Source organism: Hevea brasiliensis, chromosome 4 (assembly GCF_030052815.1).
Source record: "Hevea brasiliensis isolate MT/VB/25A 57/8 chromosome 4, ASM3005281v1, whole genome shotgun sequence".
Taxonomy (NCBI): domain Eukaryota; kingdom Viridiplantae; phylum Streptophyta; class Magnoliopsida; order Malpighiales; family Euphorbiaceae; genus Hevea; species Hevea brasiliensis.
The window spans coordinates 115820312-115842280 of NC_079496.1; the positions used below are offsets into that span (position 1 = coordinate 115820312).

The window sequence follows — 21969 nt, forward strand, 5'->3', positions numbered from 1 at the left end:
TTCTAGGTGTCTTAAACATATTTCTAATCCTCTTAATTGTCTGGACCGACACCAGTCACCGAAACAGTATAATTTACCAGGCTATGCAAATAGGGGTATTACAATTCTCCCCCCTTAAAAGAAATTTCTTCCTCGAAATTGTGTCCACTATCTGTCCACAAATAGTCATACGTGTTATTTTTTCATATTTTTCTTACATTTCTACATAGCTTCATAGTCTAAATAATAGTCCATAGCACTTTAACCAATACTATTTACCTAATCATTGGTTTTCTGACCATTCTAGTCAATAATCTTGATAATATTCGTAATATTTCTTTATTATATCTAAACTAATTATTCAACTTTTTACTTCCATAACTCTTTTATCTATTAATATTCCATAGCTTATTTTGCACTGATGTGTAGTCATTACTTGATTTTGTACTGTACTATAACCTTTCGATATTCTAACTTTAGAGTTTTAAATCCCGAGTTAGGATTTTCAAACTCCCTCCCAATAATAAAATTCTGTCCTGGCAGAATTTTACCAAAACAGATGCCGTTTGTAACTATTCTTATCTTGGTGCATTATAGGGTAGTACGTAGCTCTACACAATAAATCTCAAGTCAGTATTGTAATCTGCAGCTTACAGCACAAATATCAAGAATATTGCATAGTTACTACGATACATCCCAGTAGATCAAACTTTCCTATATCTTATTTCTTTCAAATCCACTAATATCTTAAACTTATTTTCATTATGGTACCCACTGACATCTATCAGTAGTAATACCGTTACCCGCATCTAAGGTAGTTATATTACTATAACTTACTTTTAGGTCCTCTTGCCTTACCTAATTAGGCTTAATAATTAACTTTATAATTTATTGTAGTCTAGGAGATGTCTCTCACTATAAACTTTTTCAAAATTAATTCCAATCACACTTATTATCGTAATTCTTATCCTAAAAGACTAATTACTAATACATCAAAATATATTTTCATGCAAGGAAATAGCAGTAGAACATATAATTTTAGTATTAACATATAAATAAGTAGAGTTGGAATAAAATAGTACATAATTATTCATTTCAAAAGTTAAGAACGTACCGGCAACTACATCCGAAGTCTCTGCTTCTTCCCCTCGATGCATGACATTCAATCTTTCTAGTGTATTCCTCTGCTCAGGTTGGTCCATTGTGCTAGGATTACGCGAAGTGTTGTCTCTACTTCTGCCTCTGCCCCTACTGACTATTAATGAGCCTCTAAAATCAGAACCTTGGACTGATTCCTCTGGTGTAGTATGTGGCATAAATCGATATGCACTAGTACAATCTCGGGCGTAATGCCCGATTCCACCACAATTGAAGTAAGCTCCAGTAACCTTATAGTAAATACCTCTGTGTAACTTGCCACATACTTCACAGACACGGATAGGGTAGGAACTTCGAATTCTTTGCCAACGGGTTCTCGATTGCTTTCACCTTGAAGATCCGCCTCTGTCATATCTATAAATTTGGGGTTCCTCAAATTTTTTTCTTTTCCCCAATTGCCTATTCGAGTTCTGACCCATAGATTTCTCACTCTTTTTTATTTCATACTGGCCTTGTGGGGGTTGAGTCTGTACTTGGGCTTGAGCTTAGGTTTGAGCTTGGGCTGACAAACTATCAGCCATTTATTGGAAGAAGATGGCCATTTGCTGTGCCACTTGTGCAGTGATTTGTACCCGTGAAATTGGTACAGTCAAGCCTTCGACACTCCGAGGAGCTGAGACCTCCTCTTATGCATCAACCATATCTGATTGTTCTACTGGTTTATTCCCCTCTTCCATTTCTATTCAGAAAATTTTCTTTTCTCGGGATAACCTAAACAAGGAGAATTCTCTCCATTAATTCATATTTATGATGCAAATATGTCATATGTATCAATTTAGGACACTTGAGCAGTTGTACTTATTAAAGGAAATGTGTACATGCACAATCAAAATTCATTTCAAAACCATGCTCTGATACCACTAAACATGTCACACCCTATCCCTCAGTAAGATGTAACATAATCACGTAGTACATCTAATGAATTACCGTACTTTGCCTACCGGTAACCCATTAAATATACTACATGGGATTTTAAAAACTTTTTTTCTTTAAAAACTTTTTTCTTACTTTTTGAAAGTGGTGAGCTTTTATAGCAGGTATTAAAAACATTTACTTAAAGTTTAAAGACTAGTTAAAATTTTTGTCCACTTTTATTTTTATGCAAATTTTGAAAAATTTTCGGCAGAATGCCGTATATATTTGGGAAAAACAGTTCTTCAAACACCTGTAAAAATACTTCCAAATAATTCATTTCAACCCAATTGCAACCACCAAAACTCAAAACATCACAAATCCAACCAATCTCCATAATTTATGATAATTGCAAAATATTTAAGTAAATCCATTCTCATTGCATTGAAAATATTTGATTTCATTCATAATATAGTTCACAGCCATAATAAGTCAAAAGATAATATTTTTACATATGACTGTACAACTGCTTAATTACAAAAAAATACATATGATTATAACATTATTTACATCAACTAATTACAAGGGTATAACTAAATACCCATACAAAAGCCTCAGTGTAGTCCTAACAATCAGCAGCTCACTCTGCTGCTTTTTCCTTGTTCTCTTTCCTTCTTTTAAAGCTTCCTCAAGTTGATCTAACAAGTTTTTATGGACTAGTTTGGGGTCAAAGTAGGGTTAAATGGTTGTTTTAAAGCTTGAACTCAAGCTTTCATGGAGGTTCATCCATGGTGGAGAGAGAGAGAGAGGTAGGGCGACAACTAGGGAAGAAGACCAAAATGATTTTTCTTTTCTTTTTTTTTAGGTATTTTATTTCTTTAAAAAATGCTTTTGACTTGGTCAATTTAGGTAGGAAAATTAAAATGAGTTTTGACATCATGATGATATCATCCAATGAGGTAAGCATGATGTAATAAACTTTTTTCTTTTTCTTTTTCTTTTGTATTTATTTTTTCATTAGTTTTTTAATTTAATTCTTGATCCCCAAATTTTCTTTTCTCCGATTTTATTTGACAGTTAGGTCAGGAGTCAGCTCTAGGGATGAACTGACCAAATCGCCCCTCGCTGGTTCAATTCGGTTTGCAAGTTATTCGGTATTTTTTCCGAATCCCTGACCTAATTATTTGACCTGCTTAACAACTCTTTTTCGTGATTTTCTCTTTTCCACTGTGTTCGTAATAGTCCTAAGGACCGCGGCGTCACATTTTCTGATTCGAAATTTGAGCTAAGACTGACCTTGCAGTCATTTCCCAGGAAGGTCACCCATCGCTTTGACTCCCGGCTCATTTAACTTCTTATGCTTTGTTTTTCTTCTTTATACTTAACTATTTGGCAATTACTAATTATTTTATTCTGGGTTTTTCTAGGTGTCTTAAACATATTTTTAATCCTCTTAATTATCCGGACCGACACTGGTCACCGGAACAGTATAATTTACCAGGCTATGCAAATAGGGGTGTTACAAATTGAGTAAAGAAATTGCATATATATGTCTTAGGATTTGTTGAGTAAGCTTAATATTTAATTCCAATTTAGGTATGTTATTTTAAGAATGAATTCATGAGTTGGAGTTTATTATTATTGTGTTGCTAAATTTCATTTTAAAGGTAGAAATTATAAGGGATGTTGTAAATAGAGATATTATGAACAGATGAATGTGCAGGAAATGAAGAAATGATGAAGAAAAGTATAAGTATCTTTGTACAAGTTTTAAATGGACATTTTAATTATCCTGTGATTTGTTGTAGCTTATAGAGTGCTTGTTAGAGCCGTTGGAAATTTTGGAAACATTTGAATTACACTAAAATATATATAGATTCTCTCATAATTTTTTTAGAATAAGATCATGCATTTCATATTTCATATTTCCATCCTAGGATTTAAATTTCTTTCTTGATGCACTTTAATTTTCTTTAACCTTACAAGAGGATTCAGCTCCTGTAATAGATATTAGGGGTGCTCCAGCGATTTAGGTTTCAGTCTATTTTCAGTACGAGTGAGTGGATCAATATATAATATTAGTATTTTATTAAATATAAATTATTTATATTATTTCTAATTATGAAAATGGGAATAGAAAATGTTAATTTTATGTTTTATTATTGAATAAATAATATTTACAATTTACAGCTGAATAAATGGTTAAATACACTCAATATATGTACCGAATAAATAGCACCTTGATAACAGGTAATTTATTTTCAGCTAAGCTTATATTTATATTGTCTTTGGGACAACGCTTGATATACATATAACATTTGGGGCATATATCAAGTGGTCGTCCCCTTTAGGGGTAGCTCTGCATATGTGTATGACTAATATTTTTATTGCTCTTGGATTATTTTTATCATTGTAGAGCCCAAGATGCTAGCATTGCTCTCAGGCTGCCAGAGTTTATTATTGCGCCTGAGATGCCAGTATTATCTACAGAAAGCATATTGCGAGTGTATGAGAATATTGTAAATTTTATGATTTCACATGATTTAAATTAAATAATATTTATTTAGTTGACCTATTCAAATATTGTAAAATTGATACTATTAAGTACAAAAACCTTATTTGTTTTCTTTAGTTATTTATTTATCAGCTTACTGAGTAGTTGTACTTATCCTCTTAATTTTTAATATTTCAGATCCTTTTTTGCTGATTCCAGCACTAGCAGCCTCTCTTTCAGTATTGTCCTCTCTTCTACTTCATCAACTATAGAGTCTAGTAGAGGTCGGGCCAATATATTTCTTATGTATATTTATTTATTTAGATTACTGCACATATGTATAGGCAGCTAGAAGTTCTGTGGTGTACGTATTTTCTTTTGATCCTCACAAAGATGGTATATGTATATTTGTGTATTTAAATATATTTAATAAGCATGAAGCTATAGTAACATGTTTTGTATACAAGATATATTTTTAACATGTTTTGCATACTAGGTATATTTTTAACATGTTTCATATGTTCTTTCAGCTATAGATTTAAGGAAAATTCTATCAATTTTTTCATGTTACATCAACTTCTATACGTTAATGACGGGTGTGACAATAATTTTCCCTCAAATCTAAGGGTTATTATCTCCCTCCCACTTATTTTTATCTCCCACTTACTAATTACCATAGCATTAAACCAAAAATGACTCACGTGCCAGCATCCCAACCTTTCAACTCTTGGTACATCCCTTCGATATAGTCACATCCAGTGAATTATCGAGCAAACCTATAATCCATTGTTGTTGAGTAATTTTATAATGTGATTCCACCGATCCGTCCGTACGAAATCGGCCAAATAAAAAGTGCAGGAAAACGAGTAGGTTTCTTCTCACATACGTTAGTGGTCACACACGAATAGCAAGAGTCAGAGAGCACAGAAAAGTAGCTAAACTGCACGGACATTTCCCCTTTCCTCTCCCCTTCTATGGCTCCTAACAGCTTGTTTGGATAGGTGGAATGGGGAGGGGAAAGAAAATAACCAAGGGAAAATAGGATTGATTTGACATTTTCCTTTGTTTGGATAGACAGCGGAAAATAAAGATAGGAAGGAAAATAGCCTTTATTTTCATCTGAAAATTTTCTCTCCAAATTGGAGAGAAAAGAAGGAATCAGATGAGAAATCTACCATTTAACTAGTGAAATTATAGAATTATCCTTCTGAGCTCATTGCCCTCTTTTGCATTATTTTTTTCGTTTTTCACAGATGGTAGGGTTCACTGGCTAAATCTAACCATCTACCAAAATTTTCAATCCCATCTACAGCTACAAAAATCATTAAAGCTCCTTCCTCAAGCATTGATTTATCTTTGTTGGATTGTTCCTTCACGACGAAAGGAAGATTTGAAACATCGAAAATTAAAGAGAGTTGCTGGACACCGGATTGTTAACTCTTTCTCCATCAGCTTCTCCTATAGGTTTGTACCCCCATCTTATTTTTTTAGGGGTTTTGCTTTTGTAGCTCTATAAATGGAGGATAAATAGGTATTTTGCCGATTTAGAGGGAGATCTATATTGTTTTCCTATATTGAGCCCATTTCGATATTGTAATGGTGAATGTCCATAAATTGTTTTTTTCACTTCAACCTTAACGTTTGGCTTCAAATTCTTCAACGGACCTGTTTTTAGCAATTGCAGTAAAGATTACTGCAGCATTGTGATGATTTTTCTCAACATCCCACTTCCATGTCCATCCATTAGATCTCTGTTCTTGAGAGAAGATGAGGGCTAAAATAGTATTTTTTCTAATAATTATTATTATTATTAACTTGATTTTTTGTTTCTGATTTTTGCTATAGTAAGCCAATGACATATCCTTGCATATCCTTTCTTTCCTCTAAAATATGTAATGCTGATAATTGAATTTGTATACTGTCCTGCTTATTGTGCTCAATGCCGTAATAGATGCTGCTTAATTATATATTTTATTTTATTTTATTTTATTTTTTCTTTCACTTTTTTTGCAATGTAATCTTATTCCCCATTGCTGTCACCTTCTACATAACATGGTGGTTTATTCATTTTGTTGATGGATTTTCTTTTCAATCTATGCCCAACTTGGAATCGATAAATTTGGTAAGCATGTTTTTCCTTAGCACCTCAAAGCTTGCTGCCCTTTCTATTTACTGTTTTCTTGTATGATTTGTTTTTCAACAAGGAAATTTATATTAATAGAAATTTTCCTTAAAAATCAAAGTTTTTTATGTTTAATTATTTTGGGAAACCTGAGCACACCAAGTTTCATGCTTGTTTCTTGCTATAATTGAACATGGGTAATTTCATAGTTTTTGATCTTTTGTTGATCAGGAAAATGAAATTAAAATTAACAAGATGCCCCCTAAAAAACCAGTCAATAATACTAACTGAAGGGCAATAAAAAAGAAAGCATTTGGATTACATATAAGAAGTGAAATTATAGACTAGATATGTAGGAATTTATTGTGGGATGTTGCCAAATTATGGTCATTTGATGATTTTCCTACCAGATTCATGGGGTGCTGAATGCTGTGAGCTGGGGAGTTCTGTTTCCAATTGGAGTTATAATAGCACGTTAGCTGAGACTCTTCCAATCTGCAGATCCAGTGTGGTTTTATCTCCATGTTTCTTGCCAGGTTTATGCCTATGCTATTGGGATTGCCGGGTGGGCTACAGGTTTGAGGCTTGGAAGTGAATCAAAGGGCATTTAGTGGACTGCTCATTGGAATATTGGGATCTCCCTTTTCTCTTTAGCAACGCTACAGGTAAATTCTTTTTCAATGATCAATGTGGCGAGGAGAAAGGGAAAAAAATGGGAAATTTTTGGGAGTGGGCCAGAGTTCAGCCCTATACACACTGAACTTCATGATTTTGTAATGGCTAGTTTTTTCTTTGAAGAAAAAATCCTTCAATTTTGTTCCCCACTTGTTTATTAAATCTTGGTGAGAGCATTTTAACGAATGTGGTCCTGGATTGAATTGAAAAGAAACTTCTTTTGGTCCTTGGTAATCATGTATCTATAGAAAAAAAATTTTGGGATAATAACCTACTTTTCCCTTTCTTTCCTTCTCTAGTAGGAAACTTAATATTTATGTATAATGTTTTATATTTACATCCAATCCTCTAGCAGCAACATCATGTAGATACCTGCAAGTTTATGATTTCAATGCATCATCCAAGTTTACCTTTAAACAAAAATATTTGAAATGAACTAGGTTAATTATAAGAATGCGTCAATTAGCTATTTCTTTCTTTCAACAAACCCTCGATATATATATATATATATATTTATTTATTTATTTATTTCTTAAACTTATATAAACCTTATTTCCCACATATAGAAGATAAGTTATGAATCTGATGTGATTTTTATAGGAGAAGAAAGAGAAATTGGAGCTTTTTTTTTTTATTTTTATTAATATTTCATTTTTAATCTTATAATATTACAAGATAAGTTATGAAATTTACTAGTATTAAGTGGGTATTTAGTTTATCTTTTAGGTGTATCTGAAAGACATTTAAATAGGTGAATTAGGGTATTTAATAAATTTTAAAAAATAGAAATGATAACTGATAGGTAACTGATACGATACCTGTACGTTTATAGTTTGTATCAGCTCTATTTTTAGAGTTGTTTTTCATTAGCTGATAGCTGGTTCAATTTTATTTTTTATTTGGACCATATTATCATTTTTCATACAACTTAAAAATTAATAATTTAATTTTTATAATTTGAGTTCATTAAAAAAATAAGTTTTTATTGTTTAAATTAACTCAATTTCAAATAATTTAATCTCTTAAATTTTATTTTATTAATCTCTCTCTCTCTCTCTCTCTCTCAAGTTCACACCAAATTTATCTATCATCCACATCTTTAAATCTCATTATGATTTTTTTTTATGTATAAAATTAGTAGTTGTAAGGCATGCGATATATATATATATATATATATATATATATATATATATATATATATATATATATATATATATATATATATATATATATATATATATATATATAAATTTTTAAATTATAAATAAAATAAAAAGGAAATATTATGTTATTAATATCATAAGATTTATTTGAATTGATTTTAAAATAAAGGAAGATAATGATAATAATAAATAATTTAATTAAAGTTAATTTATTAAATGAGGATAAAATAATTAAAGTTCCTAGATTATATTTATTTTATCATTACTAGAATTTTATTAAACTTTAACATAATAAAATAATTTTGGACCTAATTGTAAACCCCTAAAAAGTTGAGGGACTAATAATGTAATTAAAAGATTAAAAAAAAAAAACCCCAGAAATTGAAAAACGCAGCAGACCCCCCCCAACTCTCCTTCTCTTTCTCCCCGACTCTCCTCCTCCCTCCTGTTTTCTTCTTGCCGGCAAGGGGCCCACTGTCGGTGACCACCCCAGCGGCTTCAGTGTGACCCGGCGACTACCAGGGACAGGAAACGGCGATGGAAGATGGCGGCGGCAACGAGAATTGAAGAGAGAGAGAGCGACGGTAAGGACCATCCAAGGCCGTTTCCGGCCATCTCCGATGACGGGAAGACAGGGGATGCCGGCAGCGAGCTTCTGGCAGCACTGGGTTCCTCGTCCGACCAAGACTCGCCGGTTTTAATGGAGTTTTCTAGCAAGAAACAAAGAGAGAGAAAGAGTAGAGAGAAAGCGATGGTAGTGGCTTTCCGGCCACTTTTTCGGCGATCCGACCGTTGGATTGAAAATCCGAGGCCACCGATGGACTCAGGACGATCAGATCTTCGAGATAGGACTGATCCCGCTCCGATCGGACACCGTTTGAAAAAGGCGATAATTGGACGGTTCAAATCACTTGGTAAGATTTTTGAACTTTTTCTATTCTCAAAATTTAAAAATAATTTTATGATAATTATTAATAAAATTTGGACTTAATTTAGGTGCTATCGGATACAGGATAGCTCACTAGCATTGGGACTGCATTTTTAGCCAGATCCGGCTGCTTGGCAGCCCGTCTCATAACGTGATCAATATTATAGTTAATCCTAACATTTTCAGGCGTTCTAGAAGCATTCCAGGTGTCAGAATTGGCATAGGTAAACCCGAACTCCAAGTTGCTAATTTTCGGCTAATACCGATTTAGAATAAAATTCATAAAATATTCGTGGATGATCAAAAAATTATAATTTCTTTTGCAATAGCCTTATAATATTATTAAGGACCACGGGGCAAAACTTTAGAATTTTTAAAGCTCGTTTGGGTAGTTTTTGAAAAAGGGCTAGTTATAGGGGCTAAATTGTAATTTTCCAAATTGTGGTCGTTGACTGTTTGGGTGGGCCCAGGAGGGGCCTTGTGATGTGATTGAGTTGCGATTGTGAGATTTGTGGATATAGAAGTGTATTCTGAACCCGTTTACAGGTTGGGTAGGTCCCAGGTATAGGGGAAACTCTGCTAGATTTCTGGCATAAATTAAGTTATCTGTTGTCTCTTTAGAGTTTTATGTTGACTTAGTACTAATGAATTTATAATATAATTATTAGGTGATCGAGGTCAGCTATTTTCCTGCATCCAGCAGCCACAATAGTCATCGGTGTACTGTGAGTAAAATATTAATTTTAATTGTAATTTCGATATTATTATATGTTCAAGCATGCCCATGTATCACTTATAAATATGTGTCTATGTAGTTAAACTCTAGGCACGTTTTATGTTGCATTCACAACTGTTAAAGTGCCATGGATGTTGTTTGTGGTAATTTGGAGCAGTGTGCGTGCGTTGGCTTGCGTGTGGTATGGTGTTGGATATGGACAGGACGGGTAGACACGGCTTGAGATCTTCGCTGGGACCCGGTCTTTCGGGGTAGACACGGCTTGAGTTCTTCGCTAGAACCTTATATTTGGTTTATTAAGCAAAAGTCCGGCTTTAGATCTTCGCTGGCAGAGGTTGGATTAAGAGGGCTGTATAGGGGATCAGCTCCCATATATGTATTGTTTGACACTCTCAGGTGTGTGAGTGCTCCAAATTGCCTTTTTGATGTGTTTTGTATGAAATTTATGACGATGTTGCATTTCACTCTACAGGATGCATTAGCTTTAGATAGCTATAGAGATTATGATTAAAATTGATATTTTACTCTCTGAGTCGAACGCTCACTCCTGTTCACCATATTTTTTCAGGCTACAGGAGAAGACCTTTTTCAGAATAACCTGTTCCTTTCCTTGCAGGTTATAAAAATAAAAATTACTTAACTGTATTATTCTTATCTAAATTTGTAATTTAGAACCCCGCATGTACTAGTAGTAGCATTAAGCCTGTCAGGGTTAATGCTAATTTTAGTTTTTGATAATTTAAGTTTTTGTATTAACAAATGAAAAATTTTAATGAGTTTTAAATAGTTGTAAATAATGTAACAGGGTTGAGCTGGGCTTCCCTAATTTTACTTTCTGATAATTACTAGGCTAAGTTGGCCCGAAATAAAATTATAACAGTTTAACTTAAATTATTTTATATGCATATTGGGTCTAAATTGTGGGCCTGGTCATGGGTTTGAGAACAGTAAGGTTTACTACGGGCCTCGGGGGCTTTATGTAGGCCCAAATCCTAGTGCTGGTCCGGCCCATAAGTTGGGTCGTGACATATATATATATATATATATATATATATATATATATATATATATATATATATATTTATTTATATATATATATATTTATTTATTTATTTGTTTGTTTGTTTGTTTGTTTATTTATGACTTTGTACTATTTTTTGTAATTTAGAAATTTGCTTCACTTGTGCGCTTTCTTTGGACATTTGTGGATTCTTCCTGAATTATTTATTACTGAATTTAGAAATCTATCAATTCTTGAATCACATATTGAATCTGAGGTACACAATTTCTACTTTATAATGCTTTTAAATTCATGCTACTCATTAGCTATGGTACTACTTTCATTATGTTGGCCTAAGTTTCATATTTAAGGTTACCTTAGGAAATCATTATACAAATCAATTACCTAAAACTTGAACTTTATAAAATCTAACAAAAAAAGTATAAGTAAATATAGATGTGTTTGTTATGAAATTGTTTACTTTATCTTATTATGCCATATTTTCAATGCTTTTATGTTTGTTTGATTATTTAGGAGATGTTTATTAATATTTTAATTTGTAGATGGATAGGGAACATAGTGGAGGAAATCACCTAGACGATAATATAGATGATGCAAGTGACGACATGTCAATAGCCAACACAAATGATGCTTTAGAGTTTGAAAATATGTGGAAACATGTCATGGACACTTGGCAACGACAATGAGTAGAGGCTATAGTTCAATTATTATGTTATATCATTAATCTTTTATGGTTATTGGACATCTAAGCAATGATTATTGTCAAACCCTTAAGTAGTATAAATGCGGAAAGAGATGCATTACGACATAAGTTAATGCGTGAGCTCGTTGCAAATGAAGTCATTTGTCATGATATTGTACGCATGGGTCCCGTGGCATTTGGTGCATTTTGTGGAAAGCTCAAGGCTACTGGTTTACTTAAAGACTTTAGACGTGCTAAAGTGGAAGAGTAAGTAGCTAAGTTCTTGCATATTTTAGGTCAAAACTTTAAAAATCGTGCATTGGAATTTTTTTTTCATCAGTCAGGTGAGATCATAAGTCGTCATTTTCATAACGTCTTGAGAGTAGTAGTGGCACTTGAAGCCGAGTTCCTTAACCAACCAACTGGAGTTGATGTTCCCCCTCAAATTTTGAATAATAATAGATTCTATCTGTACTTCAAGGTAAGCAAAATTCAGATCAAATGAATATATATTACGTATTTTATTTAGTTAATGCAACTTCTAAAAAGATGTAGGCGTATGTACTTGTCTATACAGGATTGTGTTGGTGCATTAGATGGAACACATATTCAAGTTAAAGTGCCAAGAGAACTTGCCCCTAGATTTAGAGGGAGAAAAGAATGGCCTACACAAATGTGTTAGCAGCATGTTCTTTTGATATGAAATTCACTTAGGTGTTGCCTGGTTGGGAAGGAACTGCCTTTGACTCAAGAATCCTAAAAAATGCATTAGATAGAGAGGATAAACTTTTAATTCCATAAGGTAAGTGTAATTGAATATGGAAAGCTTTTGCATTTAAGTATCTTATTAGTCAAAAATTTATTAATTTCCCCCTTTGGTAGGAAAATTTTATCTTGTGGATGCTGGATTACCATTGAGGAGTGGATTAATTGCACCATATAGAGGTGTTCGTTATCATTTGAATGAATACTCTAGACGTGGTCCTCAAAATGCTAAAGAATTATTTAACCATCGTCATGCATCACTTCGTAATGTCACCGAGAGAGCTTTTGGTGTTTTAAATAAAAGGTTTCCCATTATAGCTAGTGGCTTTGAACCTTATTACTCATTTGAAAGAATGACATAAATGGTCTTGGCATGTTGTATAATACACAACTTCTTAATGGGTGTTGATCCAGATGAAAATTTAATTGCTGAAGTTGATCGTGAGCTTCTGCATGCGGAGGCTGATCACCATGTGAGCATTAGTGCTTTAGCAACAGATGCATATTATAGAATAGGAGTTATGTTAAGGGAACAAATAGCATCACAAATGTGAAATGACTATCATAATAACTTTTAATCACAATTACTAGCAATGTGTAACTAGTATGTATGATCTTTTAACGTTAATGAGTAAATATATGTTGCTAAGATATTTATTGTTATTATATATACATGTGTGGAATTCAATTTACATTCCATGTTTAACATCTTCTATTTAGCAAAAATATGTTATGTAATTTTCTTGCAAATGAAAAATGCCAAGGAGAAAAAAGATTCCAAACTAGGAAAGTTCAATGTCAGGAAGAGACCATGTAGTATGGACAAATGAAATGGACAATGTGTTGATAAATGGTATGTTGGAAGAAGATCATAAAGGGAATCGACCTGAAGGAACATGGAATACTAGAGCTTTTGACAATATGTTACAGGTGTGAAGGGCGACATTTGGCCTTGTAATTCAAAAATCAAACATTAAGAATCGAATGAAGACCTTGAAGTGAACCTTTGCTGAGTGTAAAGATTTATTTCATGGTCTTAGTGGCTTTGCCTGGAATCCTGTAACAAAATTGTTTGAAGCTACTTTTGATGTTTGGGAGCAATTAATTCAGGTAAAGCTTATCATATTTATAAGAATATATTGAGTTAAAGTTTAGTAGTGTAATTTATATGCTTTTGCATTACTTTAGATTTATTTAAGTAATTGTGTACTAAATAAAATGACATTTTTTTTTTAATTTAGGAAAAACTGGAAGCACGCAAGTGGATGCATACACCAATCAATAATTATGACAAGCTATATGAGCGTTATGGTGACCAAAGAGCTACAAGTGAATATGCAGAAAGTGCAAGAGAAAAGGTTAGACGCTGGCAACGAGAGGGAAGTTCATCTCAAATTGATTTAAATGACACATTTGAAAATATCATAATGTCTTACAGTGAGTTCAATTGGGCTAATGAGGTCAATGATAACAATATGAATAGTCCTGAGCCTTCACTTCATTCTTAGGGCACTTTTTCTAGAGGTTCTAAACGCAAAGCTTCAATGATGGAGATGTTAGAAAGGCAATATGAAAGGTTGAATAGTAGAATTGAAAGGGTGTCAGAAGTCTTAGAAAGAGGAAATGCCATTGCAGAAAAATCTCTTGCAATTCTTGAAAGTGATTGACCCCATTATTATAAAGAGGAAGAGTTATTTACAGAGTTGGAATTAATAGGGGTCCATTCGGATTTCGTGATGACAGCTTATTGTTACCTTTCAAAAAATCCATCAGCAACAAAGTCATTTTTTGGTGTTCCACGTGCAAGGCGTTTGGAATGGTTGATGAGGGTTGTGAATGACAAGTGATCTAAAGTTGAAGGCCAATTGACTGCATGTTGTTTGACTAATGATATATAGTGTTATGTAAACTTATTTTGTATGTAATATTAGGCATAAATGCTAATTAGTATTTTGATTTGTGTATATAAATTTTAATGGTTACTAGTACATACCATCAATATCGAAATTAGATTTTGCTTGAAATAATAGCAGCAATAGGCAATGTCAATTATGATTATAAGAATGCCAAGCATCCAAGTATTGTAAGAAAATTAATTATACTATGTGATCTGTAAAACCTATTATGTTATTTTTTATTTAGGAAAGAATTATTATTATATTATTTATATTAATGTTGTCTCTGTCTACGTTACATGTAAAAGTAGAAAGGAGAAGTGAGATATTGTTATTATTTAAATAGTTTGATTCTATTATTATTTATAAATTTATTAGTATATAATAAAAATATAATTTATAGAAAAGATAAAATGATAATTTATATTATTTTCTTTTATTTTTTTTTAATTCATCTTTTATTTTTCATTTATCCAAACATGAATAACTCCCTTTCAAAATAGACAAACATACCCTAAGCGAAAGGCCGAGGGAAAAGATGAGGCACTCATGGCCACGTCCACCAGGGTCACTCGGAGCTCCACTCGCCGAGCCAACTCCAACTCTTCCTTGCCGCCGGCTGATTTACCTACTGAGAAAATGAATAAAGCAGCGGGAAAGAAGAAGTTGAAGACTGAAGGGAAACAAGAGACCGAGACTAACGCCGAGGCAGTGAAAGAAGAGTCTAAGAAGGAGGAGAATGGTGACGATGAGACTAGGAAGACCATTGTGATTGAACACTGGTGAGTTTTTTTTTTTTTTTTAATTGTTTTGGTCTGTTTGATTGATGAGAAAGATTTGAGTGTCTGCTGTTTTGATTTCGATTAAAGAATAGTTGAATCTCCTATAAGGTAAATAATAATGGAGTTAGGGCTTAAAATATTAAAAGACTCGTTACTTGTTCTTGTCACATTTCTATGTTTGATAAAAACGGAGGAAAGGAGAGAAAAGTTGAAATTTTAAGCCCTAAACAATTATACTGAACAAACTGGCTTTTTAAGAACTGAAGATTATAAATTTCTGTTTCCTGGGGTAAGTTATATGGTTTGTACTTTGAGCACCTCAGCTTGCATATTTCAAGATACCCTAGCTGTACGAGGGTTGGTAGCGGTTCTGGTCCAAGAATAGAAGGCAAACTCATTTTGAAAAGCAAAATTTTATTGGAAGCCTACCGATATGTGTTTTTGTTCTTGCTTTTGGTTTACAGGGTTTTGAATCAACAAGACATTGACACTTTTCTTTTTCTTTTTCCGGTATTTAGTGTTGATTACATCCCTTTTGTTTAGGTGTACCGGTGCGCATGCACAAGGACGGAGCATAGTACTCCCAATATATCTAATAATTAGCCCTTTAAGAGAACTGTTTAAAAAAACCGGGAAAAGGATAATTTTGTTGAGGATTTTACAATCCTTGGAAGATGGAGTTATTATCTTCTTTTATTGACCTGTTTATTTGCGGAGAAAATCGAGTAGACTGCATTTTTTGTTGTGTTTGTTGTTAAACCCCCATATAGATTATGAAACCCCTTAGTGCCTTTTATTTTCGGACCTGTTTTTATTATTTTGAACATTACAATTACCAGTTCATAACAATATGATAATAGAAGTGCTTAATAAAGATGATATAAAGTGGTACCAAATATTTTGTTTTGCCTGCAATGAGTGTCTTGTGGCATTGAAGAACGACTATGTTGAGTGAATTTGGATTTTCTTCCGAACAATCTCGCATTTGAAAATACAAGGATGTGAATAAAAAATTCTGCTTACTTGCTTGGTTTCAGTTTTATGGGATGCTTATATATTGCATAAAGTATCTCTAAATGTAGTGATTGTTAGGGGTATTATTGCACATGCTACGTTTCTGGTTTCTGCTACATGGGCCTGGCTCATGCCATTTTGCCTAAGACAAAAACATATTCCATCATTGTGTTAGATCTAATTAATTTGTTGCTTGATGCAGCAAACAATGCACATCATTCAAGACAAGGGCTATACAGGTGAAAAATGGTCTAGAGAATGCTGTCCCTGGCATCAATGTGCTACTTAACCCTGATAAGGTATGTTTGCTAATGTTATCAGATTTGCTAATGGTTAAAAGTGCTGTATCTCATTCTCAACAGATCTATTTTTAGTTTTAGAAATTTGTGTTTCCTTCGAAAAAGTGTGTTTCAGCCTAACTGTTGTGATTTCTTCAGTTCAAGGACTTTAAATGACCATATAATAGAAACCATCTGATTTTCACGTCCTTTATGTAAATTTGTAAGAAAAGTCAAAGATTTACTTGTTAAAGTCATTTAACAATGTGATTTTTATTTAATGCTGCAAAGTTTGAGCTTGGTGTCACTGTGTTAGAGTTAAATTCTGTGTTATTTGACTTTATTTTGAGTTTATTCTGAGAATATGTCATTAAATTCAAGGATATGTATACATCGACTTTATGGTCATGTCTTCTGTAAGGGTCTTTTGGATGTTGATTCTCTTTTTATATATGTATAATGTCTTCAATCATTGAAGGTTTGTCATGGATGTGTGAGCCAAACTTTGTCAAATCCGTGTATAGATTTCAACTAGGCGTTGGCCACTCACATGTTTTGCAAATTCAAGTCCTGAAAACTTCCACATATACATATTTCATCGTTTTCTGTTGATGTGACTGGATTTTTATGCTTTCTCTGAGTTGTACTAAGTGTTCCCTGCTTGTGTTGGTTCATAATTCTTCAGTAACATATAAAAATACTGGCGCAGTAAGCTTTTTAAAGAACCAGTACTGTATGCCTGCTTACTTTGCATAAAGAAACATCTGCATATAATGTGTATATTACTATTGAGCTTTATCTATTGTTTGTAGACATTTTTCTTTAGTTGATGCATTTTTTTGACAGCCTAGAAGGGGTTGCTTTGAAATATGGGAGGAAGGTGGAGAAAAGTTCATCAGTGTTCTGGTAAAACTTCCAATAGAAGTATCTATAAGTGGCACATTTATTTTATTCTTTTGCATGGTTTTCTTTTGAGTCTTAAAATTACGCTAGTTATGTCTCTGTCAATAAAATGTACAGCAATGCCATTCTTGTGCAATCAAGGTCTGAAAGTTTACTCTTGCTGTTAAAATGACTGCTATAATTGATTCTTTCAGGGTGCATATAGAAAACGATTTGGAATTGTTTATAAGATATTACTAGTCTTTTGGTCTCAGCTTTGTGACATGTTGAAGTTGTAGATCCTACAGTTGCATCAACTAACTGGTCACATATATTTATTGATATGTAGAATTGCAAATGTCTTTGTGTAAATATTCTGGCACCGAAGTCAAAATATTCTCACTGATCATACTGTTAAAAGTAGCATTATTTCTCCTTTTGATTGGGTCTTCACTTTGCTATCAAGTCGTTAATCCTGGGAATTCCCAAAGTCTTTCTTCTCCACAGTGTAGCTTATTCAGATCTGTTCTGTTAAGGTCTGTTGATGGGATTATAACTTTTCCTGATCTGTTTACTGAATGGACATGATCTGAGATTCCCTTTCAAACAGGATGCATCGTGTTGTTTCATTCTGTATAAATATAATAGTGCTTGCTCTAGGTTTGCCTTCACATTGTCTTTTTGTGCAGTGTTTTTTTTTTTTTTTTTTTTTTTTTTATTTATTTATTAAATTGTTTAAAGGCTGAGAGATGTGGTGATGTAGCATCTGATTCATTTTCTTCCTATATATTGCTAAAATTTTTATGTTCCTTGTGTAGTCTCAGACTCTCAGTTATGCCTGTATCTTTAACTTTTGCAGGACATGAATAGACCATTTAAACCAATGAAGGATCTTGACATGGAAAAAGTCATCTCAGATATAATTGACAAGATCAAATGATGAGCCATAAGCCATTGGACTGCAAGTGTACTTTGGTTGCAGAGAGTACTTTGTTGAGTTGGAAATTAACCAAGCTAACATGACTCTGAAGTGGAAACAGTGGAAACCTCTGAACTCGGTTATTTTGATTTTGTTTGTAGTTTATTTGTTGTGATAGCATCAAGGTCATTATCACTATGAATAAATTATTTTGGATATATTCTTGGTAAGCACAATGATGTACCAATGCACAGAACTGCATTTCAATGTTGTTACTCAGAGCTAAGTGTCACGGGACGGGAGTTCTAGTCCCGTGCAGCACCTAGGTCCCCCTTGGCCAGGGCCCTTAGGTCAGCCTCTCCCTATCTGGCAAGCTTGCATAAGCCCAAATATTAAGCATCTTCGAGGCTTCTGGCACGTACCTGTGCAGATTCACACTGGTTAGCTTTATAGGGTAAGAGACAGCTTGTGACGGCCTTGCCAACTGCCAAGAATAGGAGTGGGGAACTTCCGAACCGTTACATTCTCCCCTACCCAATCCCGCAAACGCCCTCATTTGCGTGCATTCGCGTCGCTTCCCTGCGCAACTTGGCCACACTCCCTCGCACTTAGGGGTCCACACACCATTTGTTGTGCTCGCCCAACGCAAACACTTGAGCAGCATGTTGGCCACTAGTTTGCTAATGCACTCACCCACTTTCGCACACAGACATCCTCCAAAATGCCTTTGCCAAGATTCATCATGTTGCTCGTCAGATGCTGCATGATAGGCCGCACTTGTCCCTCGGATCGACCCCTTTCTTGTCCGATGTGGGATTGAGAAACCCATGTCTACCTCTGTCCCGTTGAGGCCTGACATTCTCCCCAACCCGATTTCAGCAACACCTTTGTCGCCATCGGCACCCTGCCTACCCCGATCCCGTTGGGGCGCTTGGCGTGATTCGGATTGTCTGGGGCCTTGCTCTGATACCACATTGTCACGGGACAGGAGTTCTAGCCCCGTGCGGTACCTAGGTCCCCCTTGGCCAGGGCCCCAAGGTCAGTCTCCCCCTATTTGGCAAGCTCGCATAAGCCCAAATATTAAGCATCTTCGAGGTTTCTGGCACATACCTGTACAGATTCACACTGGTTAGCTCCATAGGGCAAGAGACAGCTTGTGACGGCCTTGCCAACTGCCAAGAATATTAGTGGGGAACTTCAGAACCGTTACGCCAAAACGAGGTTCCCCGCCAGTTTTCTGCCAGCCCGCCAATTTTCGAATTTTGGCCGCCCAAACCACTCTAACTCGGCATGAAGGCTATAAATAGGGGATTTTGGCCTTCATTTGGGCATCCAAGAGTCTCAACAAGCATTCAAGTCATACCAAAGCTCTTTAGTGTGTTCTTGTAAATTTAGCCCACTTTGTTACTCTCTTGTAAGCCTTAGGCTTGTAAAGCAATTTTCATTGAGTAGTAAAGTTACTTTCCCTTTGCCAAACTCTTTCCAAGTGTGTTCCTTGTTCTTTACTCACTCTCTCACCATTTTTACCCTTTGTCATCCTTGTTAGTCTATCTCTATATAGACTTTGAGTGTGAGAAGACTGACTTAGTCTTGGGGGAAGACTAAGGCCGCACGGTTTGAAGTAAGTTTGAGGTGAGCAAACTTCTTACTCCGTGACATAAGGCAGTGGACGTGACCTGCCTTTGTTTCCTTCATTGTCATGATGTCGGCATCTATATGTGATATGCAAGTGAAAGTGTTAGTCTGAATGCCAAATCTAGGCCTATTAATTTGTTGCTGAAGCGGATAATCCACATTTGTTATCCCTCTTCCTTGCAGAAGGATATACATATCTAGAAGATTAACCCTTTCTAGCCGTAATCTCATGTCGCATTTCTTGTTGCTTTTTGTGTCCAAAATCTGGCTTCGCTGTCTATTGTGGCTTCCGCTATCTGCAAACGAAGACCAATATTGAAGCTAGCCCTTAATTGAACTCTCATGTGATGATATTTTTAATTTATTTTTCCCTTTCGTACATTTTTGGAAACTTATTAAATAAATGATTGAATTATTGATTTTTGACACTGCAACAACGATACTGAATTATTGAGTACACGGTGGAATGAAATAAATGTTTTGTTTTGGAATTGATAATAAAGACATTATTGCAGGGTATATCGCATCACATAAACTGATAAATGGAGGCTTGAGTGTGTTATGTTGCACAGGGTGCAATCTATGAAAATTGTTGTTCTCCCGGCAAGTTTCAACTCCGAAATTGTCAATATCTAGAAAAGTTCAATTTAAGCAAATAGGGTTCAATGCTAACTGAATATATTTTCTTATGAAGAGCTAGAGAGTTTCAATTCGAATTAAAACAATTAGAGGGTTGTAGGTAGAATTTAGAGGGTTGTACATAGAATTGAAATAGAAAAGGGAGGGATTTGCATTGAAAGGATGTGCCTTTCATCACACATTTTTAAAAATTAAAAACAAAAAAAATTTCTCCCTTTTTTTCTCATCAAAAGCTTAGAAACCCATGCAGGCTACCAACCCAATGACGGCTACAATGCCACCCGCATGCATACGTGAAGAAACCGACTCTTGAGAAGGTGGGACAGCCGGAGCCGTTGCATCATCTGCTGGTGTTGAGTTGGGCTCTGGAGGAGAGCTGATGGGTGCATTAGCTTCTGGTGCGTCGGCAGGAGTCGGTGCCTCGGTTGGTGCTTCTATAGGTGCATTATCGGCTACTGGTTCCTCAGCAACTGGTGCAGGAGACTTGGCTTTGGTTGGTGCTGGAGCAGGAGCCTTCTCGGGAGCCCCAGGTGGTGGAGAAGGAGCAATATTATCAATCCCTGGAGCCTCAATAACCCTACTGACTTTAAGCACAGAAATGTTATATGGCTGTGAAACTACGGAGCCCTCCAGAGACGCGGTGAGTGGAGCACCCTTCACTGCAGAGCCAAACATGATTCCATTAGGAGTCTTAGTGATATTTAAGAAGCCTTGCTGATTATCTGCAATGCCAGTAGTCTGGTACAAGGTGGTGAGAATGCTGCTCTTTTTCTCAAGGTTTTTAAGCTTTGTCTGATCATAGTAATCAAGAACCACATGGGCGCCCAAGATCCTCTTGGTGAGATCGAGGGGTTTGCCAGAAAGACTACCGACGGCGTCGTTAGATACAGCAAGGATGGTGATGGTTTGGCGGCTGTTGATTTGCTGGGCAAGGCCAGTCTGAGTAAGGAGGTTGTTGAAGGTGGAAAAGTCGGGGTAGCTAGAAAGGATCCTGGTGATGTTGAAGGCCATAGAGGTTGATGAGAAAAGGGCAAAAAGAGCGAGGAAGAGGAAAGAAGAGGACTTGGAATCCATATGTTAGTGAAAAAATGGTGATTCCAAATCCCCCCCCTTGGTTTTCTATTTGGGATGATGCCCTCTGCTTAATGAAGGAGAGTTCTTTCCTTCTTATAGCTGTGGAGATTGTGAGCAGAAATAGGGGGTCTTGAAAATTTGCAGGTCAAGAGTGAATTTCTCTGGCTATGGGTAATGATTTTTGAATGGTTTCACTATATTTAGGAAATGCATGGATTGAGATTAACAAACTGTCAAAGCCTTGTTTTGAATTCAATCTGAAAATTCTTATCTCCA

At 34.9% G+C, this 21969-nt stretch overlaps 2 protein-coding genes across 2 annotated transcripts; one reads left to right on the forward strand and one right to left on the reverse strand.

The window, feature by feature from the left end:
* Positions 1-14959: 14959 nt before the first annotated feature.
* LOC110657320 (uncharacterized) lies at positions 14960-18612 on the forward strand. Its single transcript, XM_021814476.2, has 4 exons — positions 14960-15252; positions 16469-16565; positions 17391-17450; positions 18286-18612. Exons 1-4 carry the CDS (start codon positions 15020-15022, stop codon positions 18364-18366), a joined length of 471 nt encoding a protein of 156 aa, XP_021670168.2. The 5' UTR covers positions 14960-15019; the 3' UTR covers positions 18367-18612.
* A 2241-nt stretch (positions 18613-20853) lies between these two features.
* LOC110657317 (fasciclin-like arabinogalactan protein 3) lies at positions 20854-21741 on the reverse strand. The gene has a single exon (XM_021814472.2). It carries the CDS (start codon positions 21691-21693, stop codon positions 20854-20856), a length of 840 nt encoding a protein of 279 aa, XP_021670164.2. The 5' UTR covers positions 21694-21741.
* Positions 21742-21969: the final 228 nt, after the last annotated feature.

Excerpts from the sequence above, each read along its gene's own strand:
- LOC110657317 (XM_021814472.2), bottom strand. The coding sequence starts at position 21,693 with ATGGATTCCAAGTCCTCTTCTTTCCTCTTCCTCGCTCTTTTTGCCCTT.
- LOC110657320 (XM_021814476.2), top strand. The coding sequence starts at position 15,020 with ATGGCCACGTCCACCAGGGTCACTCGGAGCTCCACTCGCCGAGCCAAC. Across the intron at positions 15,253-16,468 it reads ACCATTGTGATTGAACACTG|CAAACAATGCACATCATTCA; the intron begins GTGAGTTTTTTT and ends TGCTTGATGCAG. Across the intron at positions 16,566-17,390 it reads TGCTACTTAACCCTGATAAG|CCTAGAAGGGGTTGCTTTGA; the intron begins GTATGTTTGCTA and ends TTTTTTTGACAG.